The sequence below is a fragment of the Rhinatrema bivittatum genome, chromosome 14 (genome assembly GCF_901001135.1).
Source record: "Rhinatrema bivittatum chromosome 14, aRhiBiv1.1, whole genome shotgun sequence".
In the NCBI taxonomy this organism is placed as follows: Eukaryota; Metazoa; Chordata; class Amphibia; order Gymnophiona; family Rhinatrematidae; genus Rhinatrema; species Rhinatrema bivittatum.
In genome coordinates, this window is record NC_042628.1 from 2608692 (window position 1) to 2633846 (window position 25155).

At 45.7% G+C, this 25155-nt stretch overlaps 1 protein-coding gene across 5 annotated transcripts in view; it reads right to left on the reverse strand.

The window, feature by feature from the left end:
• Nucleotides 1–15361: 15361 nt before the first annotated feature.
• Nucleotides 15362–25155, reverse strand: part of TRAF7 (TNF receptor associated factor 7) — a 51840-nt gene continuing 42046 nt past the window's right edge. For all 5 annotated transcript variants that reach the window (XM_029576062.1, XM_029576057.1, XM_029576060.1 and 2 more), the window contains 6 exons: nucleotides 22320–22436; nucleotides 19982–20104; nucleotides 18940–19059; nucleotides 18426–18557; nucleotides 18089–18208; nucleotides 15362–15926 (listed from right to left, as the gene is read on the reverse strand). In XM_029576062.1, coding sequence (XP_029431922.1) covers nucleotides 15912–15926; nucleotides 18089–18208; nucleotides 18426–18557; nucleotides 18940–19059; nucleotides 19982–20104; nucleotides 22320–22436 — 627 coding nt within the window. In that variant the 3' untranslated portion in view covers nucleotides 15362–15911. The remainder of the gene's footprint in view (nucleotides 15927–18088; nucleotides 18209–18425; nucleotides 18558–18939; nucleotides 19060–19981; nucleotides 20105–22319; nucleotides 22437–25155) is intronic.

Genomic DNA, 25155 nt, shown 5'->3' on the forward strand with positions numbered 1-25155 from the left:
CTCTGTGGTTTGGGTGTTCTCTGGTTTCGTGCAGATCTTGGAATATTGTAAGATGAGAAGAAAAGTTCAACATCTTATGCAGTGCCCATGGCATGTCAGATACATGCTCACTCCCTGCTGTAAGATTTCTAACTCTGAACAGGGTCCATGTTTTTCCGCACACCATAGACATGGCATTGTATAGACAGAGAAGACATTTGGGTCTTTTTCAGTGATTCACTGCACCTAGAGATCCCACAAAATGAAGCATTCAGTTACTTCACTTCCTTGATAATTAACAAGATCATTTAGCAAAGATTAATTTAGTCTGTAAAGTAAAAACAGAGCAATTAGTATGCTTGGAGGTCAATATTCAAAGAACTGGCGAGTGGCAAAATAATCTGTGGAAAGTTGTGTGTAACTTTTCCCGGATATCTACCAGGACATGCATGCAGAAGTCTCCTGCCGAATGTACTCTGATGTTTCTGTTCAGACTTGTGCATAACTTGAGCCAGAGAGCATTCAATAAATGTGCTCACTGGCTAAAGATTAGTCCTGCGCCCAGAAGTTTTATGCATACAATGTATGCAATCGGCTGGGGAAAACATTCAGAGCTCGTTTTTTGGGCCTGTAACTCAAAAGGTTATCCATACAAAGGCTTTCAGTATTGGCCTCTGATTTCTATATTCCACTTTTCAAGCATGTCAAAATAGAGTACATTAAGGTACTGTAGGTAGTTCCCTATTTTCATAGGCTTTAGGGCCATAGACGCATTAAGGCTTTTCTCCCATTTTGGTGTATGGGAAAAATTCTTAGTGAATCAGGTACTAAGTTTGTATGTGAAGCAGTGGAGAGTAAATTGAGTTGTCCAAGGTCACAAGGGGCACCAGCGGAATTTGAACTCTGACTTCCCTGCTTTGCAAACCACTACTCCACCACCTCTTGATTTTATTTATTTATTTACAAAGTATTTGTTGACCGCTCACTCCGTCTATTGTGGCAGTTTACAGATTAAAACATACACAATTTTTATTTCCGTTTCTGTAAAACTGATGGCCAGGCTCTGCTGCTTATACTTTGAGCTTACAAATAATGTCTCCTGCCCCAAGATTCTCAACATTAGCAACATAAGATTGCCATACTGGGTCAGACCAAAGGTCCATCAAGGCCAATATCCTGTTGCCAATCCAGGTCACAAGTACCTGGTAGGATCCCAAATAGTCAATAGATTCCATGCTACTTATTCCAGGGATAAACAGTGGATTTCCCCAACTATATCTTAATAATGTTTTATAGGATTTTCTTCTAGGAATTTGTCCACACCTTTTTTTAAGCACAGTTATACTAATAGCTTTCTTCACATCCTCTGGCAATGAATTCCAGAGCTTAATTATGCATTGAGTAAAAAAATATTTTCTCTTATTAGTTGTATCATCTAGTAACTTCATTTGTACTTTGCAAAAGAGTAATTGATTAATGTTTTCTCGTTCCATTCCAATCATTATTTTATAGCCCTTTATCATATCCCCCCTCAGTCGTCTCTTCTCCAAGCTGAAGAGTCCTAACCTCTTTAGCCTTTCCTCATAGGGGAGCTGTTCCATCCCCTTTATCATCTTGGTTGCCCTTCTCTGCACCTTTTCTAATTCTGCTGTATCTTTCTTGAGATGCGGTGACCAGAACCTCACACAGTATTCAAGATGAGGTTGCACCATGGAGGATACAGAAGCATTAGGATATTCTCTGTTTTATTCTCCATTCCTTTCCTAATAATCACCCGCATGCTATTTGCTTTCTTGGCTGCTGCTGCTGCTGCACACTGAGCTGAGGATTTCACTGCATTATCAATGATGACACCTGGATCCTTTTCCTGAGTGGAGACTCCTAATGTGGAACCTTGCATGGTGTAGCTATAATTTGGGTTTCTGTTCCGTAAGTTGCACTTGTCATCGGCCATTTGCATGCCCAGCCTCCCAGTTTTCCAATGTCCTCTTGCAATTTTCACAATCCTGTTGTGATTAACATCTTCAAATAATTTTGTATCATCAGCAGATTTGATCACCTCACTCATTGCTCCCATCTCTAGGTCAGTCTTGTTTTCTAAAATAGTCTAATTAAAAAAAATATATATATATACCATGCCTGTACAATTAAGGAGCAGCCCAGGGGGCTTACTCCCCTCATCCCATGTCCCAGAATACCAATCAAATTATAAGGGTTTTATAGAAGTGTGAGCAGAGAAAGACCATATGGCCGATGTAGTCTGCTCATTCACACCAACTCCTCAGCTCTGCAGTCCATGTTAAGGGATGGTTTCAAAACTCCTTCAAGCGGACTAACAAAGCAACCACAAGACTTTATCCAAATCTTATGCAGTCTAAGATTAATAGAATTTTTGGTTTCTTCTTGCCCCCAAACTTGCTTTATGGTGAAAGGCTTTCTGCTATGTTAAAATATAATATTATCTGCATCTAATGGGAAGGCCTCAAGATGGAACTTCAGCAATATTCAGCTACTAAGCAAAATCCTTTGTATGCAATCGTACCAAAATTAGGATTTCAAATCAGCAGGGTAACACTTTAATAACAGCAAAAGAAGCCCAGCTTAATGCCCCATCATGCATCTTTCTCCTCACTGTACAGATGTGCATCTCTGGTTCTGTGTACTGGCCTCTCTTCCCCTCTCTGTGTGTCTGTCTATCTTACACACACCCCCCCCTCCCCCCCCCACACACACACACCTTGAGTATTGTATGCCATTCTGGTCACTGCAACTCATGAAATGATATAGAAAAGTTGAGAGTAGGGCATCAAAAATGGCTCCCATGTGATGAGAGGCTGTGTACATTAGGGCTCTCTTCAGCTTGGAAGAGAGCCATCTGAGAGGGGATATAATAGAAGTTTATAATATCATTAGTGTGGTGGAACAGATAAATAGGGAATGGTTCTTTTCCCTTCCATATCAGGACTAGGAGACACAGATTTAATAGAAATTTAAGAATGCATTTTTTTCAGTCAATGCACAGTTAAGTGGTGGAATTTGTTGCCAGAGAATGTGGTCTAGAAAAAGGTTTGGAGAAGGGGAGTCACCACCTCTTACTAGGGAATGTGCAACATAGAAGGTGAAATTACTTCTTACCTGATAGAGGAAAGGAAATTAAGTCTGGCAAGCCAGGCCACACCAGGGGGTTGTGCACTCCAACCAGCAGATGGTGAGATGGAGAACAAGGACTCGCTGATGTCACCATCCTACAGCTCTGCTCAGGCACCAACCAGCCAGCCAGTATTTCTTCAGAAGCAAACTGTGGACACTAAACAAAAATGTCGTATCCTACAAACACTATTCAATTTAACCTTGTGGATACTTTCTCTTGTTTAAAAAAAAACAAAAACAGAAACACTGAATGCAGCTCCATTAACAATAGTCCTCTAGGACAATCTTAGGATCTTAGAAGAAGACTGGAACTCAATTACCCGATCTGTGGAAGTCCAGCTGCATGAGAGATCCTTGAATCTCATTCCTTCCTTGACAGGGATCTAGCAAAACAGAGGAAGGTTGGCAGCCCAGGGTGGGATGGTGGACTGGTTTGCCCTACACTTCAAGGAAAGGAAATTATCCGGTAATGAGTAATTCCACCTTCCTCTTCATTCAGGCAGGCCAGGCCACACCAGTGGGATGCACCAAAGCTACTGCCTAGAAGGGCGGGAGGCTACCTGAGGCCCAAGCAGCACTGCTCTAGCAAAGGCAGAATCCTCTCGTGCTGCCACATGTTGCCGGTAATACCTGGCAAACATCTGCAAGAAAGACCACGTTGCCGCTCTACAGATCTCTGCCGGAGAAAGCAAACAACTCTGCCTAGGAAACTGCCTGCGCCCGGGACGAATGCATCCGAACTTGCCTCGGGAGAGGCTTCCCAGAATCCACATCGACCGCCAACACCAGTTCCTTAATCCAACGAGCTACTGTGCCCCGAAAAGCTGCCTCCCCCTTCTTCAGCCCCAGGTGAAGAACAAAAAGCCAATCCAATTTCCGAAAATCACTCGTAACTTCCAGATAATGCAGTAAGTGCCACCACACATCCAATGGCAGCAATTTCCTGTATTCCTGACCATCCCTATCCCTATCCAAGGATGGTAACACCACTGACTGATTTAAGTGAAACTTGGAAGAAAGGCATGTACTGTCCGAATCTGCACCCTATCTGGTGTGATAATCAAAAAAGGATCTCTGTATGACCAGGTTTGCCATTCCAAAATCCACCTTGCAGAATAAATAGCGACCACAAGGAAATGCCCCAAAGAGGACGAACTGTCAAACTTTCCAGAAAAGAGAGACCCAGATTCAAATCCCACAATGGTACCGGGAAATGCAAGGGAGATCTAAGGTGTTTCACTCCCCTCAAGAACCTAGACATGTCTGAGTGAGAAAAGAGTGGTCTTCCCTGCACTCGGCCCCAATAACATGCTATAGCAGCGTGTTCAAGGCTAACCCCTTAATCTTGGATTTTTTACAAGAAGGCCTGAGTAAGGGAAGAAGCACGATTCTGACAGCAATGCTAAAAACCCACCAAACATGAATATATGCCAAGGAGGTGGAAAAGCTATGTACGCGCAGAAGAGTTTCCACCCTGCCCCTGAGTAATCTCACTTTAAGAGCCTAGTCCTCAAGGGCTAAACCGTAAGAAAAACTTACCCAGATTGTTGTGAAAAATTGGGCCCTGCCATAACAGTCCCCCAAGAAGAGGGAGTTGCCAAGGGTCTTCCATCAGAAGGTGACGCAGATCCGCGTACCATGGCCTGTGCGGCCAATCCAGGGCCACCAGAAGCACCACACCTGGATGTGGCGCTATCTTCTAGAACAAATGGCCGATCATGGGCCCTGGTGGAAACGCATAGAGTAACTTCTCTTGCAGCCAATCCTGAACTAGCACATCTAATCCGAGTGCTTGAACATCCCTTGACTGACTATAAAATCTCTCCAATTTCACATGCTTGTGCGTCACCATTAGATCCAGAAAGGGACACCCCTAGTGCCCACAATAACACAAAAAACCTTGGGAGCCAGTTCCCATTCTTCTGGATCCAAATCGCGACAGCTGAGATAATCTGCCTGCACATTGTCGACACTTCCTGCTGTACGGGAGACTGACAGTGCCTATAAATGATGTTCCACCATGGCAGAAGGGCATCCATTTCTAGAGAGACCTGCCAACTTCAAGTACCTCCTTGATGATTTATGTACGCCACTAGGGATGTGAATTGGGCTTCGGACGATTGAAAATATCGTACAATATTTTCAAAATAGTCAGAAATCGGGGGCTCCCCAAACGATAGGAAAACCCCACGATATTGTTTGTGTGGGTTCTCTTATCGTTTTCGGGGAGGGCGGGAAAAACGGCACACAAAAATAACCCCTAAACCCACCCCAGCCCTTTAAAACTAATCCCTTAGCTTCCCCCACCCTCCCGACCCCCCAAAAAACTTTTTACAGGTACCTGGTGGTCCAGTGGGGGTCCTGGGATTGATCTCCCACTCCCGGGCCGTCGGCTGCCACTAATCAAAATGGTGCCGAATGCCCTTACCATGTGACAGGGTATCCATGCCATTGGCCGGCCCCTGTCACATGGTAGGAGCACTGGATGGCCAGCACCATTTTTAAAGATGGCGCCGGCCATCCAGTGCTTCCTCCATGTGACAGGGACCAGCCAATGGCACGGATATCCTGTCACATGGTAAGGGCAAAGGCCATCGGCGCCATTTTTATTAGTGGCAGCCGACGGCCCGAGAGGGGGAGATTGCTCCCGGGACCCCCACTGGACCACCAGGTACCTGTAAAATGTTTGTGGGGGGGTCAGGAGGGTGGGGGGAAGTCTATGCTAAGAAGTTAGATAAAGCTGTGCTGGGGCATAGCGGGGAAGGAATAAGTCAGAAAATGTTATTAGTTATGTTCTCAGAGCTTATCAATACTAAACCTGAGAGATTTTAACTAATAGGATTGCAGGATGCAGACTGAACATTTTCATTGGTTCTTGGAAGGTTACTGGTACTCTTTCCAGAACGTTTCATGCTACTCAGCCTTTTAAGTGGGCCTGGTATGGTTTTATTTACTGTTCTGCACTCCCAAACAACAGGACACCAGCATATGAGAAGTGTTCTGTTCTGCCCCCATGACGGTTTTGCAGGAATTTGTGTCCGTTACATTATAGATATAACCTCAGAAAGCAGCTAGCAATAGCCTATAATAGCATGGCATGTAGGAAAAGCTTTTTTATTGAATGGTGTGTTCTTAAATGAGCCGGACTAATAAGCAACGTTAGTAAGAGAGCAGTGGCTACTGCTGCCTGTTCCTGCAGTCCCGCTACCCTCTCCGACTCCCAGGAGTAGACAGAGTGTTGTGCCTGCTCTGCTCAGCCTTGGTACAGCAGAGTTAGAGTCAGGAGTAAGCAATAGCGTTCCTTCCAGTCCAGCAAGGTCTAGGGCCAGGGGTCGGGAAGGCAATGCTTCACTAGAGGTAAAAGTCAGTGTTTGTTCCCTATCACTCTGGCTGCATAGCAAAAGGTTTTCTTGCAAAGATGCTGTCCTCTAACAGTCCCAGGGCAGGCACCTGCTACAGTGACAACAGGTGACCTTCATGTCTTCCAAACCTTGCGATCCGGTTGCTGACTGCCTTCCTGGGTTGAGAAAGGACAGTGCAGCAGAGCTGGGATGTTTCTCATTTGTACAGAGAATGAAATGCCAATTCCTTTTGGGGTAGTTCGTTTCAAATTCGGTGCAGCGGTGCGGTTTCTGTGGTCGTGGACGTGAGCGGGCCTTGCTTAGTGCTTACGTTTTGAGCAATGTGACACTCAAGTAGATACTGCTTCCTGCTTAGTGATTAAAAGTGCAGAAAGTTCCTTCTCTTAGAAATATTGAGCACAATTTTTGGAGTTTCTTTCTGTAGGATCTCAAAGTGAAGGAGACAGTGGCCTCCACTCCTGATTGCTGGCAGTCTCTGTAAGATTTCTCAGTGTAGGCTACAATGTCCTCTATTGTAAGTTTATTAAAATATGAAATTTATTTAAAAAAAAAAAAGTGAGCAGCTCCATTACAGATGTATATTATAGAGCTGGGGCTCTGGAAGAGATGTATATTAGCGAGCGAGGGCCCCAGTCCAGAGATATATTACAGATCTGCGCTAGATGTATATTACAGATGCAGGGCCCTAGGGCATACCTATGATACCGAATGCACTTCTGCTAGTACTGGATTTTGCATTTTAGTGCTAGTGGCCCTGATATATATTGATTTAAGATTATTTTCTGGCTGAGCATGTGAAAATAAATGAGTATTTTGGTTGCAGAAGAATCCCTCCAGCAAGTTTCTGGAATCCTCTTGAAGCAGATCATAGAATGGTTTATTTTTTTCAGTGACAAGACATCAATTAAATTCAGTCATTCAAACATCACACAAACAAAAAAAAAGAGTTAGCAAAGAAGTGGGATGTTATTTGTCTGTGTATCCTCTTGGTGCTTGTCTTGCCTCAATCAGGAAAAAGGTGCTAAAGACCAGTGCTAGCTCCTATATTCTGAGAAAGGCTGACACCCTCTGCAGGAGCCCTACAGAGCTATCAGCAGGGTCATGAGGAGAGTTTCAAAATCAGCAAAATGTGTAGACACATATTTACCACTCATTTCTTTGCTTTACAGTGGGCATGGTTCTGCCTCCTTAAACATTCACCTGTAGTAACATGCATAGGGCCACATTATACTCAGAGCATCCCCTCAGTACCTGCCTGTGCAAAAGAGGAAAGCAAGACGCAGGCCATGAAACAGGCACTTCTAGTGAGAAATGCTTTCAGGGCCTGGATTCTGAGGAGCCCTCATGTCCGCATGCTCCATAGCCACTCTCAGCACTGGGAAGGCGTGCATGCCTCTTCTTGTAAGCACAAACGGCTAAGGCATTCAGCATTACACAGGTAACCATGAACAGCTGAGAGCAGAGGAGCTAGAAATACACCAAGCCAAGCGTGAAGCAGAGACCTCAGCACAGGAATCCAGAGGGAGAACAGAGAGGGAGTGATTGTATGATCTGCAGTCAAGAGGAAACAGTGCAAGATTGGGGAAATATATTTTGTGTGTGTGTGTGTGTGAGAAATCATTCTGAACAGAGCACAAACATCAAATACCTTGCAGGATCCTTTTTTAAGCAATTACAACCTTGTTTAGTGTTGTTTTAATGGTAATTTCATTGATTTTTTTTTACACATGTTCCAATCTAAGGATGTGCCTTGTTTAACAAAGTTCTGGTGGATGAAGTTAACTCCTGTGTTGGAGGTGTCTGTTTTTAAATGGCTGTGTCTTACGTTTTGTTTTTTTTTTTATGTGTGCATACACGGAGGATCCGAAGTCCTGCACACTGCTGGTTTTGCCTGTGATGAATGCACCCGCTTGTGGTTTTGTGATTTCTTGGCAGAGCACCTACTGCCTTCCTCCTTTGATCCAAATGTGTTAGGCACAACTTTCAAATTTCTTAAAATAAGCAAAAAAGGAAAAAAAAAACCAACCAACCAACCACTTGGAAAAGAGCTCTTATAAAGAAAATATATGTAACTCCCTTCCTAAATAAATGGATCCACTCCTCTAGCAATTTCTATTGCAGGAGATCTGCTTTTCTGATTAAGTTCTGGACTCTGTCTTGTATTGCCATGCGGTCCAAGCTATGCATCTTGGTGCTTTTCTTGGTAGTCTGTGCTTTTGTACACACATTATTATAACTAGGTGGTTTGTGGTGCTGTCGAGATCCTACTCCTGTGAGGCTGACAAATATATATGAATACATGAAAAGGAGCCTACAGATAAATGTGAAGGACATTAATTGTGAGAAGAGGCAAAAAGAAAAAAAGCAGGTAGGGCTGATTTTTTTTTTTTTTGTTCTTTCCTGTTGCCACCTTTGGATTGAGCTCTCCTGTGCACACAGGGCTGTGCAGTATTTGTCCATTTCTGTGTCAGGTGTGCAGCAGGCCGGAGCTCCACTACCTGTCATTAGTGTAGCGGCAGCAGCTGCAGCACTCAATAAATGTCCGATCATAGCCCACGTGTCCGACTGCTCTTTGTGTGTGAGACGTGTGCTAGAGAGGGGGTGGGATAGCACCTTCTTGGCGTGTGTGATGCAAACGATTTATTTTAATACATAATTCACTCAAGCAAGACGTGAAACAAAAATATCCTAATAGAGGCCACTTTAGCAGCTCTATCAGTCACAATGTTCAAACATTGCAATACCCAGGTAAGTCCTGGCAGGATCCACTTTCTAGTAGCAGACTTAGAATATATATTTTAGTAGCTAAATCTCCAAGCTGACACAGTTCAGGTAGGGTCCTGGATTGGAGTTACTTTAATACACTGCAGAGCTGGAGCCTTCCCAGCTCTATAAACAAGTCTTGCTCCCACACTAATGAAATAACAGCAGCACTCGCAGAGGGGGGGTAGTTCTGCTGCTTCTTCCTCTATCCCCCAACCTCTCTTTTTAATTCTGATAAAAGGCCCCGCAGGAGGGAAGCCACCCCTCCTTGGAGGAGGACCGAGCCCATTTGACGAGCTCTCACCATTGCTCATCTTCTTATGAAAAGCCTTCGGTAACGCCAACAGGAAAGATGTCAGATTGTGGAATTAATTCATGGTTAGGGTAATTGTTTCCCTTTCACATTCTTCGCTTTATAGACTTATTTCTTGACCTCTTAATTATAATAAATTTTCATAAGACTCAATTAGAGATTTCAATTTTAAAAAAAGGGAGTAAGCCAGCCTTTATCAATAGTTTAAACTGTTGTCCCCTTGCGGATGATTCCAACAATAAAACAACACAAAATACATTTAAAGAACTTGACTTTAGGTTAAGCATCGCTACTCCCTGAGCAACTTAAACTCACATCTCAGCACTGTTAAGATGCAGACAGCCATCCAGTAGTGAGATGGGGCTATGGAGTCTCATCTGTTGGTGAGAAGCTCTCGCACACCGAGTCTGAGCCTCCAGTCCCGAATAGCAGACGTGGAGAAGCTGAGGCAGACAGATACAGAGGAGACCTTTCATCTTGTGTTTCAAACTGACTCAAAATCTATTGCAATGATGATAGATCCTGCCTTCCCCACCCCAATGCCTCTCACTAAACAATAACTCACCGTACCTCAACATGCAAGTTATGAAACCCTGGCTGGTGCCTCCTACAGACCACAAGGAGCAGGGAACCCTAATAATCACACAGAGCTCCACCCCACCAGCGCCACTGTAATGAAAAGAGCACAGCAGCTGTGCTTACAAGAGCGTCATAAGCACAATAAGCTCACTCAAGGAGCAGTTACCGTATGAAACCCTGGCTGGTGCCTCCTACAGGCCACAAGGAGCAGGGAACCCTAATAATCACACAGAGCTCCACCCCACCAGCGCCACTGTAATGAAAAGAGCACAGCAGCTGTGCTTACAAGAGCGTCATAAGCACAATAAGCTCACTCAAGGAGCAGTTACCGTATGAAACCCTGGCTGGTGCCTCCTACAGGCCACAAGGAGCAGGGAACCCTAATAATCACACAGAGCTCCACCCCACCAGCGCCACTGTAATGAAAAGAGCACAGCAGCTGTGCTTACAAGAGCGTCATAAGCACAATAAGCTCACTCAAGGAGCAGTTACCGTATGAAACCCTGGCTGGTGCCTCCTACAGGCCACAAGGAGCAGGGAACCCTAATAATTAATCACACAGAGCTCCACCCCACCAGCACCACTGTAAAGAAAAGAGCACAGTAGCTGTGCTTACAAGAGCGTCATAAGCACAATAAGCTCACTCAGGAGCACTTATCCAGTCTTCTACACCTCAATGAGTTGTGGCTCTCTTTTAATCACAGGGCACTAAAATATAATTTTTTTACATTTTTTTGTAGGTTTTTGCATATAAAATGACCTTCCATTAACTGGAAAAATGATCACTTTTCAATTTTTGCAACAAAAGATCCATGAAAAAAGCCATAGCCAAATGCCCATGCCAAGCCGGACACAACTTTCTCATTCTTCCTTCTTCCTCAGAGGTGATTTAGGCAGTCATAAGCTCAACTGCAATATACACGAGATGTTATCCCGTAACAAAGTTAAAGCAAGGAAAATTTAAAAAAAATAAAAATTACTAAGCTCTCAACTTTCTTTCAGAGCGATTCCATGTTTTCGAGACGAGCAGCCACAAGTCCTTGCAGAACACTGGATAACCGCTGCTCAGTGAACATCAGGGAGCTCGTTATGCTTAGGATGCTCTTCAATGTATCCACTGTGGTCTTTTTTTTCATTTTGCTGTTATGGTGGAAACAGATAAACAGCATCTGGCTCAGCTTTATAGTCTCATCTCGCCCTCAGCCATTCTGTGCTTGTTCCACGTTCCCTTGCACTCCCACTACCGTCCTGGCCTCCGCCACCTTCTCAGGGAGGATGTTCCATGCAGCCATCATCCTCTCTGTAACAAAACAGGTGCCTACAAATCACAGAAATTTATGCTTTACCAATCCCCGACTTGATCTTCCACGGCGCTCCCAGAGACTGACAATAGATGGATTCTGAATTGCCTAAAGAAAGGCTGAGAGCGTTGAAGGCCATACCCAGGGAAATGTAACACTACAGTAACATCAGCATAGTAAAATGGTAAATGATGATAGAGATCCTCCAGACCATGCACAGCTTGTCAGCACCTGCAAGATTTCTCCTTATACAGAAAGACAAAAAAAAAAAAGACCATTCTCCTTTGTACTCTTCAATCTTGGGTAGAAGATCATACAAGAGTCCCACTTACGTAGTTACTTCCTCACACCTAATCATAAAACTATGCAATATAATTAGCACAGCCACTGCCCACACAGCAGGCTGCTGAGGGTACTTTCTAGCCTGCCTGCTAGACTTGGCTATGTAACTGCTTGTGTTTCTGCTAGGACTTCTAATTACAGAATTTATATCCTGGCAGACAGACCCAGTTGCTAGTTTGATCCTCTCATCACACTATGGTTTAAATAAGTAGCATAGCCTAACAGACAAACTCAGTGATGCACGCACCTGAATTTCTGCTATGACTTCAGATTACTTTACTGCGAGGACAATTTTACATGTACTACCAAAAGTAATATACAGCACGATTCAAACAGGGACAAGACAGACTTCTAGTTATTACAGAACTTGCGGCCTGCCAGAGAGACCCAACTGATAAGTCAATTCTACCTTGCCGTTTGAAAGACAAAACTTGACCAATGTTAGAAGTCCTATAGCTAGGACTTCTAACATTTGCCATATCTTCTGGTAGCCCCATCACTCACAGCACTATGAATGCTTAAATGTATGGCTAAACTAACAGTGTCTAAGCAAATACTGGACTCTGTTTTTGTATGTTTAATATGGTGAAGATTTGGCATTTGCTGTGGATGTTGCTTTGTACCCCATCTAGAATGGCAAACCAAGTGGGTCAAAACGTTTTTAAATAAAAATAAAAACAACAATTCAGATTCTCAAGACTACAGTATCATGGCAACACTTCTCTGCCACACAATAGCTTGCTGCTACATTACAGGTCTGCTGGTATATGATAGCATTGTGAACAGACTGGAAAGTTTGTCTGTTAATTCAACAGCAGGTGGAACTATACTTAGGGGGCTAACAACAGGCAAAGCCAACTATGTCACATTCCTTGTGCTGTGAACCGAAACTGGGCATCCTCCATTCCAATACCACACAAAGTCAACCATGTATGAACTAAGCAGAAATGGAATATTCTCCAACTTAGCAGACACCATGCTAAGCAGAATGAACGGAGTATCCCAGCATCCCCGAGTCAGATGATGCACAGAAACGACCATATGCCATCTACAGTTGCTCAGCTCTACAATCCCTACCATCGGTCATGCTATGAACTGAAATGCAGCATCTATCAACCCACAATAACTCACACTAAGAATATTTCATTGTAGAATTTATTGTCAATAAAAGAAAACAGCTATAGAACGGCCTTAAAAATGTAGAAAAAAGTGAGCATAATTCAAGGTCAGGCGTTTCCTGCTGAGTTAGGAGGACATGATGTGTAGCTGAAGTGGAGGAAGGATTTTTTTTCTTTGCTTAATTTGAGGGATAAGTTTCCAGTATAAAAATCGTACCTCGTCATCCATTTACTGAGGAAATACCTGTCACATGACAGTTTGATAGTCTCATGACAACAAGAAGTTAAAATACTACAGCTGTGTGTGTCTCTACAAAACAGTAAAAAGGTAAGCACAGTCCTTGTGGCCACTACTAGCAGCGGAGAGAGGTGAGAAAGTGGCTGCCCTTTGGCTTGGTGTTCCCGCAGGGGAAGCTGCTCATTTCAACTGTAGCCTTGTAAATGACTCAATAGGAATTAGTTTGGAGTGCTGAATCTTTCAAAGGAAAATTGGTTCTTACCTGCTAATTTTATTCCCAGGATACCACAGATCTGTCCAGTCTCCTGGGTTTTACCTCCCGACCAGCAGATGGAGACAGAGAAGAAAAGCTTTACCGACACTGCTGCTTAACTTAGTGCCACCTGCAGTTCCTCAATATGACCTGTACCCAAGCCAAGATGAGAATAACTATAACAATAGCTAAGTGAGCTTATCAAATTTGCGGATGTTAGGAATTATTAGGAAGGGAATGGTGAATAAAACAGAAAGTGTCATAATGCCTCTGTATCGCTCCATGGTGAGACCGCACCTTGAATACTGTGTACAATTCTGGTCGCCGCATCTCAAAAAAGATATAATTGCGATGGAGAAGGTACAGAGAAGGGCAACCAAAATGATAAAAGGGATGGAACAGCTCCCCTATGAGGAAAGACTGAAGAGGTTAGGGCTGTTCAGCTTGGAGAAGAGACGGCTGAGGGGGGATATGATAGAGGTCTTTAAGATCATGAGAGGTCTTGAACGAGTAGATGTGAACTGATTATTTACACTTTCGAATAATAGAAGGACTAGGGGGCATTCCATGAAGTTAGCAAGTAGCACATTTAAGACTAATCGGAGAAAATTCTTTTTCACTCAACGCACAATAAAGCTCTGGAATTTGTTGCCAGAAGATGTGGTTAGTGCAGTTAATGTAGCTGGGTTTAAAAAAGGTTTGGATAAGTTCTTGGAGGAGAAGTCCATTAACTGCTATTAATCAATTTTACTTAGAGAATAGCCACTGCTATTAATTGCATCAGTAGCATTGGTAATTGCCAGGTTTGGCCACTGTTGGAAACAGGATGCTGGGCTTGATGGACCCTTGGTCTGACCCAGTATGGCATTTTCTTATGTTCCCTGCGAAACAGATGGACCACTTAGGGCCTTGCCCTTTGGCCACTGGAACATCCTCCAGATCTGGATCAGACACGCTCTGTATGGTCTCCACCCCAGAGACCCATCCAGCGGACCATTCTCACCTTCAGAGACCTCTTTATGGGGCAGTTGTGCTGCCCAGCCAAGCTGAGCACCCTCCAAGATGCTGGCCAATGCCTTCTTGCTGGTCACCTTGGGCCATTTAGTAGGACGTGAGCCACTCTGCAGCTGACCCTGGATACAAGAGCGCTGCTTCCCTGCTGCCTTTCTAGCCAGATGAGCTCTGTGGAGAAGTAACAAAATGTGAGGAAAAGGCCGGAGAACCTTCCTGCCTCTGTGGGACCCTGCATGGCCGGCGCTACGGGAGGAGGTGAGTCTCTTGCCTTCCTTGCTAAGAATGCACCAACGATGGCCAGCGTTCTCGCGCTCACAGGAAAAAGGATCTGTGGCGGCCCCCGATGAGCACGATAGTCTTTTATAAGCGAAGCGGAGTGTATATTACTACGCGTAGATGCAGCACGCGCACAAACCCACACGGCTAAGACAAGCATGTGCCCGAGGAGAGAGACACGAAGCCCCTGCTCATCCACCTCCCACCAGGAAGCTCCTGTCGATTTCTTTATTCTTTTCATCGTTACTCCAGAGTGCAGGTCTGCACCTCTACCATCTGCTGGAGACAGAGAAATACTGAGGGACTGCAGGTCTGCACCTCTACCATCTGCTGGAGACAGAGAAATACTGAGGGACTGCAGGTCTGCACCTCTACCATCTGCTGGAGACAGAGAAATACTGAGGGACTGCAGGTCTGCACCTCTATCATCTGCTGGAGTCAGAGAAATACTGAGGGACTGCAGGTCTGCACCTCTACCATCTGCTGGAGACAGAGAAATACTGAGGGACTGCAGGTCTGCACCTCTACATAAGAACATAAGAAAATGCCATACTGGGTCAGACCAAGGGTCCATCAAGCCCAGCATACTGTTTCCAACAGTGGCCAATCCAGGCCACAAGAACCTGGCAAGTACCCAAACACTAAGTCTATTCCATGTAACCATTGCTAATGGCAGTGGCTATTCTCTAAGTGAACTTAATAGCAGGTAATGGACTTCTCCTCCAATCTGCTGGAGTCAGAGAAATACTGAGGGACTGCAGGTCTGCACCTCTATCATCTGCAGGAGACAGAGAAATATCGAAGGACTGAAGGCGGCACATTGGGTCAGTAAAGTTTTTCTTTTTCATCTCCTTTTGCTGACAGGGAGGCAAAACCCAGGAGTCGGGACTGATCTGGGCTATGAACAGGAACAAACATTTTTTAAAAATCTTTCAGTTCGCAGAACAAACTCGTACTGCGGAAGTCAATATAAAATGTCAAAATTTGGCGCTCCCAGTACTTCGGGGAAGCATAGTTGTGTTTGAGGCCTGCAATACTTTGATCAGATGTACAGGTTGTGCCCGCCACACCAGGCCAGACCCTGCTTTAAAGTGAGGCTGGTCTTCCAGGCTCCTCCTGGACAGCATTGCTCCAACAAGACGTGGCAGGCGCACCACTGCAGCAGCCCTTCTGTGTCTGCATAATCCATCCAGCCATGAGACAGACAGAGAAAGCAGCGTTCATTAGCAAGTCCACACCTAGGAGGAAAATCAGAGAAAGGACTCAAGCGAGGAAGTCAAACCAAACAATGTTACCTTTATTTAATAAAAAGGCTTGGGGAGGGCGCTACCCATCACTTAATGTTGCACAGAAAACAAGCATCGAGGCATGACAGAGCACCAGATTCAGCAGCTGCTCATTAGTATTTTCAGACACCATCAAATTGTAATCTGCAGGCTGCAGGGCACTTTCGAGCCAGCAGAATTCTGGTTTCTCTTGCTCCAAGCCAATGAATACGACTCAGCTCAGCATTTGGCTCACTACTTTGGTGCCAAATGTTAAAAATTGGCTTCACAACTTTGGCTCAATCTACCCCATGAAAATGCCAATAAAGGTTTGTACGTCTGGTACCTCCTGAGGGGTCTGGAGCATTCAAGATGCAGCTTACTCTAGAACCTCTTCCCAAGCTCAGCAGATGTTCTTCCCTCATAGATCTCTACGTATTGCTTCTCCCGTGGGCTCCCGTGTATGAATGTGGATTGTCCCTCAGTTTACAGGTTATTCATTTTAACCCATCAGACTGTAGGAGGCCGATGCACTACAGTGCGCTCAGCCCAGTGCACAGCTTGATGCTAGAATAACTGCCGATGCAATAATGGGATTAGCGTGTAGCTAACGTGCTCGTCACATGTAAATGCCATGTGGATGAGGATATTACCCCCCCTCCCCCCAATGCAAGAGACTGCCTAGCAAGTCTCCTACTAGCACAAGAAATCGAGTCCTGTACCTGAAGTCCTGGTCACAAATGAGCCCAAATCCCCACTCCAGGCCAGGAACACCTGCCCGAGAGCCTCCCTAACAGGGCTGTTCCCGATTGGTCCTTTACACTGACACTTCTCAGTGAATGGACCAATCAGTAGGAAGGGAAGTCCTTCACTCTCTGCCATAGGTAAGTGAATGGATGAAGAGGTAGAGAGAACGGGTGGAAGGAGGAGAACCAAACAGGATAAAAAAGTTCTGCAGGAAACAAAATGCAGTGTTGAACCTTTATGGATAGAAATTCCAGGTGAAAAAGGGGAATAAAATAGTAGTGAAAGGTGTATTACCATCCACCTCACCAGAATAAACAGAATGAAATGTTAAAAGAAATTAGAGAAGCGAAGAAAATCAGCAGCACAGTAATAATGGGAGATTGGGTGAACGTCACATCAGGACATGCTGGAGAGGTAAAGTTCCCAGATGAAATAAATGATGCTTCATGGAGCAGCTGGACAAGCACCAACAAGAGGGGAAACTATTTTAGACCCAGTCCTTTGTGGAACACAGGAACTGGTGCGAGAGGTAACGGTGGTGGAGCCACTTCGCAATAGTGATCACAACATGATCAAAATTTGATTTAATAACTGGAGGGAGGACACTAAAGAAATCTACTGCGACAGCATTTAACTTTCAAAAGGTGACTGATAAAATGAGGAAAATGGTTAGGGAAAACTGAAAGGAGCAGCTGCAAAGGGTAAGAGTTTAGCTCAGGCATGGACGGTGTTTGGCAATTCCATCTTGGAAGCCCAGAGCAGATGTATTCCACGCATTAGAAAAGGTGGAAGGAAGGCTAAACGACTACCGGCATGGCTGAAAGGCGAGGTGAGAGAGGCTACAATATCTAAAAGAACATCTTCCAAGAGATGGAAAAGGGATCAAATGAAAAAAACAGGAAAGAGCATAAGCAGCACTGGCAAGTCAGATGCAAAACATTGATAAGGAAGGCATAATTTGAAAATAAATTTGCTGTGGAAGCAAAAACTCAAAATCCTTTTTCAGGTACATTTGAGGTAAAAAGCCTGTGAAAGGATTTGTCCCTAGAACATCCTTTTTACCAGTTCATTTAAAATATTACGTTGGGGGCCCAGGAGAGGTGGCGCATTAGGAATAGAGGCCCAATATAACAAGCGCCGGTTTTACTGCAGGGATATTGCATTCTTGGTTAATGGGCTAGAGGAACAAAATGAGTCTATAAACAAGATAGACCCGGACCCAGCACCCACCGTGAATAAGCCAAGGTCACAAAACCCTCAGCACCCTGCAAGGATAAAGACATGGCCACTACACCATTTCTGGAATAAACCATTTAAAAATTGTTCTCTGCTGCCCGAAGAGAACAGCACAGTAATAAAACGTTAAGACGTAAACAGAATGAAAATACCTTGACAGTGCTGTCCACGGCACCCGAGAAGAGTCTTCCCCTGGAGACAGCAAGAGCGGTTACACTGCCCTGGTGTCGCAGTAACGTCTGGGTGCAAATCATATTATCCATGCTCCAGACCTAGACAGGTGCAAAGATGGGACTGGCGTGACTGCCACACTCGAGACTCCCAGATAAAAAAAAAAAAAGAGTGCTCCACAGAATCACAGCTTGCAGTAACTCCAGGACATTATGGACGGGCTCATGAACATGTTCTGAAGTCAATAATCCAAATTAGCAGGTCTTTGCTAAATAACAATCGGGCAATGAGCAGGAGCGAGCCCTGCTGCCTACTTACTCTGAGGGAGCGATCATACGAGGCACTGAAGACTTTGGTTTGATCTGGGGTGGAGATGACGGCCAGAGCATACACTGTTCCCACGTGACCTGTCAGAGTCCGCACCTGTTCCTTCGACTCAATATCCCAGACCTGGGAGAGAAACGCATGGCAGATTATTTCCACACAATCCCCACATTGTCCCGAGTACTCCAAGTCGTTTAAAGAATTTGCATATATAGTCTCCTGCCTCTGCAGACCCTCATGAAAGACTGAGGGGAAGTGGATTTGCTTTGCTGGCTACACCCTGTGCAGAGCTGAACTCTGTTCAATAATTGAGAGGTATCTAGGACCCAGCGGCAGCCCGGAGGATGTCACATCACTTTCCTACCTCCTCCTGCCTGCCAGATATAAAGGAGTGTTTAACCCTGGTGGTGGCACCTCCCGCAGACACGACTGTGGCCTCCCCCGCCGTACCTGTGTGTTAAGTGACACTGCCTCCGTGCAAGCCATATTTACATTACGAGTCTCTTACGTGGATAAGGTTCTCATAGGTGCCACAGACTATGTGATGGTTCGTCACGGCGATAGAGTACACACTTCCACCTGACGTCTGCAAGACGTGGACACACTCCAGGCTTCGAATGTCCCAAATCTGAAATACAGAAAGAGAGAGAGATAGCACAACTCTGGATACATAGGAACGTATCGCTAGGGATGAGTCTCCAGACCTATCAGGGAACAGTAACCTCAGGGGAAGGGCAGAAGATAGTGACCGGGGTCCTGGGCAAATGTTTCTGGATGGGCTCCCTCTCGCTCTCTCTCTCTAGCTCCCTGACTCATCCCTCTCTCACTTTCCTGCAGCAGGACTCACTCGGGTGGGAGTGATGGTGGGGATGTCAGCAGGAGGCGGCAGTGACCCCGTAGCACCAGGACTGCAAGACTGAGAGTCAGCGGTGGCAGGAGACCAGTGGCATCTCATGCCTCTCCAATATTATTCTTCTGGGCTTTCACGGAGAACTGAACAGGTCATGAACATGAAGGTGGCTCGACCTTGTCTCACCACTGGACTGCAAGCTAAGTGTCCCCCTCCTCCTGGTGGCCTGCATGAAGCTGCTTACTGACCCGTGCGCCAATACGTGGCAGCGCATGTGAGCTGCAGGATGGTGAAGGACACGGGACACGTGTGGGAAAGACAGCTGCAAAGGAAAGTGCAGATCGTGATGAGAGATGATCGATGTCTTCCTACAAGCTGTGAGGGGATTGTTCTCCTTCTGTTCTAACATTTGGACATGAAAGAAAGAATAAATGTGTTGCAGGTGTTCTAGGGAAAGGAGCCAGGCCAGAATGATGCATTTAGAAAAGATCAATACGTGGCAGAGGAAATCAGAAAAATAGATATTCCTTGTAAGATTGCGACACGCCAAAGTCTGCTCTCTCATTTCTCTCCTGCAGGCCCTCGGGAGCTCAGCCATGTTTAGGTTTGCTGGGTGGTGGGACTGCCATGGGACCCAATTCAGTCACAATTTTACAAGTGTAACCAAAAAAGAGCATTTCCATGGTCCTGTGTGCAGCACCTTAATGGTCTGGTAAGAGCCGCTGTACAGATAGTTTTGGGATGCCACCAATGCTCGCACCCAGTGATTCAGACCGGTTAACTCCTTTTTCAGGTTCAGCTCTGTCCCCACAATATCCCACACCTACAAAGGAAACACAGACAGAGGGGAATATTAATGCCACACAATATCCCACAGCTGCACAGGAAACACACAGACTGCAACCCTGGCACCCTAAAACATCCCACAGCTGCACAGGAAACACACAGACTGCAACCCTGGCACCCTAAAACATCCCACAGCTGCACAGGAAACACACAGACTGCAACACTAGCACCCTAAAACATCCCACAGCTGCACAGGAAACACACAGACTGCAACACTAGCACCCTAAAACATCCCACAGCTGCACAGGAAACACACAGACAGGAACACTAGCACCCTAAAACATCCCACAGCTGCACAGGAAACACACAGACTGCAACACTAGCACCCTAAAACATCCCACAGCTGCACAGGAAACACACAGACTGCAACCCTGGCACCCTAAAACATCCCACAGCTGCACAGGAAACACACAGACTGCAACACTGGCACCCTAAAACATCCCACAGCTGCACAGGAAACACACAGACTGCAACACTAGCACCCTAAAACATCCCACAGCTGAACAGGAAACACACAGACAGGAACACTAGCACCCTAAAACATCCCACAGCTGCACAGGAAACACACAGACTGCAACACTAGCACCCTAAAATATCCCACAGCTGCACAGGAAACACACAGACTGCAACACTAGCACCCTAAAACATCCCACAGCTGCACAGGAAACACACAGACTGCAACACTGGCACCCTAAAACATCCCACAGCTGCACAGGAAACACACAGACTGCAACACTGGCACCCTAAAACATCCCACAGCTGAACAGGAAACACACAGACAGGAACACTAGCACCCTAAAACATCCCACAGCTGCACAGGAAACACACAGACTGCAACACTGGCACCCTAAAACATCCCACAGCTGAACAGGAAACACACAGACAGGAACACTAGCACCCTAAAACATCCCACAGCTGCACAGGAAACACACAGACTGCAACACTAGCACCCTAAAATATCCCACAGCTGCACAGGAAACACACAGACTGCAACACTAGCACCCTAAAACATCCCACAGCTGCACAGGAAACACACAGACTGCAACACTGGCACCCTAAAACATCCCACAGCTGCACAAGAAACACACAGACTGCAACACTGGCACCCTAAAATATCCCACAGCTGCACAGGAAACACACAGACTGCAACCCTGGCACCCTAAAACATCCCACAGCTGCACAGGAAACACACAGACTGCAACACTAGCACCCTAAAACATCCCACAGCTGCACAGGAACACACAGACTGCAACACTAGCACCCTAAAACATCCCACAGCTGCACAGGAAACACACAGACTGCAACACTGGCACCCTAAAACAACCCACAGCTGCACAGGAAACACACAGACAGGAACACTAGCACCCTAAAACATCCCACAGCTGCACAGGAAACACACAGACTGCAACACTAGCACCCTAAAACATCCCACAGCTGCACAGGAAACACACAGACTGCAACACTAGCACCCTAAAACATCCCACAGCTGCACAGGAAACACACAGACTGCAACACTAGCACCCTAAAACATCCCACAGCTGCACAGGAAACACAGACAGAGGGGAATATTAATGCCACACAATATTCCACAGCTGCACAGGAAACACACAGACTGCAACACTAGCACCCTAAAACATCCCACAGCTGCACAGGAAACACACAGACTGCAACACTGGCACCCTAAAACATCCCACAGCTGCACAGGAAACACAGACAGAGGGGAATATTAATGCCACACAATATCTCACAGCTGCACTCGAAAACACAGACTGCAACACTAGCACCCTAAAACAGCCCACAGCTGCACAGGAAACACACAAACAGAGGGGAATATTAATATCACACAATATCTCACACCTGCAGAGAAAACACACAGACCGAGAAAAGAATGCTAGCACCCTAAATTATGTGGAGAAAAAAAAAAAAGACATTTACTCAATCCCTATATGTTCTCTCACTCTTTTCTAGTACCTGTAATTTAGTTCTTCATTGCCACTCTAACTACTACGGAATGGAACTCTATACCTGGAGTTCCACACGCCATCAATGAATGTGTAAGAAAGTGATAAAGTAGTCTGTACCTGGCTAAGGGGTCCATTCTTAGACAAGAAACCCAAAGACCTGAAATTTACAAGACTTAGCAACTTCAGACCCTGTATAGGCTTAGAAGTGGGTTTAGACATTGTAGCTACCTTGATGGCTTTGAGTGAGCCGCTGAAGAGCATATTATGAGATGACACCAAAGTGCAAACGGGATTGTCATGCGCCCGGATGGTATTAACCTTCAGCAGGGTTTGTATGTCCCAGACCTTCACAGGAAAAACACCGTTAGAGATGGAGTACTTCCAGTTACATATTTCTGGTTAGCATAATCAGGGATCTGAGCTTTGGTCTGGAGATTTGTAGAGTATTATCCTCATGATCAGGTTACTGAACTCGCTCTTTGGAGTACAGCAGCTGTCTTTGTTATGATATGAGACTCTGCACTCTACAGATTGTGAGAAAATGACAAACATGAGATGTGAAATTACTTCTTACCTAATAATTTCCTTTCCACAAAACAGGGCAAGCCAGGCCACACCAGTGAGTTTTGCACTCCAACCAGCAGATGGAGACAGAGCGACAACTCACTGATGTCAGCCTCATATAGCTCTGCTCAGGCACCATTTCTTCAAAAGCAAACTGTGCAACCTAACCACTAAACATGAACAAGAAATCTCACATCCTACAAACACTATTCAATTTAACCTTGTGGATACTTTCTCTTTTTTTTTTTAAACAACGGAAACACTGAATGCAGCTCCATTAACAATAGTCCTCTAGGACAATCTTAGTATCCTAGAAGAAGACTGGAACTCATTTACCCGATCTGTGGAAGTCCAGCTGCATGAGAGATCCTTGAATCTCATTCCTTCCTTGACAGGGATCTAGCAAAACAGAGGAAGGTTGGCAGCCCAGGGTGGGATGGTGGACTGGTTTGCCCTACACTTCAAGGAAAGGAAATTATCCGGTAATGAGTAATTCCACCTTCCTCTTCATTCAGGCAGGCCAGGCCACACCAGTGGGATGCACCAAAGCTACTGCCTAGAAGGGCGGGAGGCTGCCTGAGGCCCAAGCAGCACTGCTCTAGCAAAGGCAGAATCCTCTCGTGCTGCCACATGTTGCCGGTAATACCTGGCAAACATCTGCAAGGAAGACCACGTTGCCGCTCTACAGATCTCTGCCGGAGAAAGCAAACAACTCTGGCTAGGAAACTGCCTGCGCCCAGGACGAATGCATCCGAACTTGCCTCGGGAGAGGCTTCCCAGAATCCACATCGACCGCCAACACCAGTTCCTTAATCCAACGAGCTACTGTGCCCCGAAAAGCTGCCTCCCCCTTCTTCAGCCCCAGGTGAAGAACAAAAAGCCGATCCGATTTCCAAAAATCACTCGTAACTTCCACCTGCGAAATGGCAGAAAGATTCATCCCCGGGGTAGGCAAAACCTTCTCTGAGGCCATTCGAGGGGATCGGTAGGAGAGGCGGCAGCGAAGGCTCCTCACCCTCCCTGGTAGGAGCAGCCGCCATAGCAGGGAGCCTCTGAGTCCCTGCAGGCGTCATCTTCCTGGGCCTCACACGTTGAGGGTCCTCCTGGGGCTAAGAAGCCTCATAGTGCATGCCGAGAAGATGTGAAGCTTCTTCTCACACTGCTCCCCTGATAATCTCTCTGAGCAAACGCTTCCCACCATGGGCCTCAGCAGCTTCTGCCACCTGCCGCCTGTCTCTGCACTAAAACCGCACGGCCCAATCGCAGCTGCCCGTTTAACCGTCCAGCAACAATCCTGTCGGCACCCGCTCTTAGTGCTGCCCGACGTGTGGGCTTCTCCCCCCACAAAAAACCCCCTCTCAGCCAAATGCTAAAAATCACTGAACCAGCAAGCAGCAGAAGGAATGGCAGTGAGCAGAGGGAAGAGATGAGGACTATGCAGCAGAGCTGAGCCCAAGGAGGAGAGACAGAGCACAGCCTTCACCTCACTCCTGAAATCTTTTCCAGACTCAACTGAGGGAGGGAGCAAATGCAATCACCATAGGAGGTCAAAAAGGCCTGTTCAATCCTGGCAGGCTGAAATGCACAAGAAAGGATGCGCGTCCGCCACCTGAGCAGGGCTATAGGAGGGCGCATCAGCGAGTCACTGGTCTCCGTTTTCATCTGGTGTGGACTGGCTTGCCCGCAGGAAGAGGAAAGCCATATTGGGCCAGTGGCCAATGCAGCTCACTTGGAAGAAATACCCAACAGATCCATTCACGGTTATCACTCCCAGTAGTAAGAGGTTGCATTCTTCAAGCCTAGCTAATAGTTGTTAATGGGCCTGTCCTCTAGAAACTTTAAAATCCAGCTCTACTACAGGCTTTAACCAAATCTGACAAATTCTACAGCTTAATTGTGCAATGACTAAAAAAAAACCCCAAAACAAAAACACCTACTGGTTAGTTTCATGGAATGATTTACTAGTCCTAATGTTGTCTGAAAGGGTAAATAAACATTCCTTATTTACTTGTTCCATACCAATCAATTTTATAGACTTCTATCATATTATTCTACTCTTGGTTGTCTCTCCTCCTGAAGACCCCTAGCTTCTCAAGTCTTCCGTCATAAAGGAGCCATTTCATATTTTGCTGCGATAAGGATCCAACTGAATGCAACCTCACGCACCAAAATCTGTCAGCACTCCACAATGCGCCTTGCCATTACCCGGCAGTGCATCTGTCCAACGTGCCACAATGCACTCTCTCAATACCTTGCAATACAATCTGCCCGACGCCCTACAATGCACTCTCTCAATACCTTGCATTATAATCTGCCCGACGCCCTACAATGCACTCTCTCAATACCTTGCATTATAATCTGCCCGACGCCCTACAATGCACTGTCTCAATACCTTGCATTATAATCTGCCCGACGCCCTACAATGCACTGTCTCAATACCTTGCATTATAATCTGCCCGACGCCCTACAATGCACTGTCTCAATACCTTGCAATTGAATC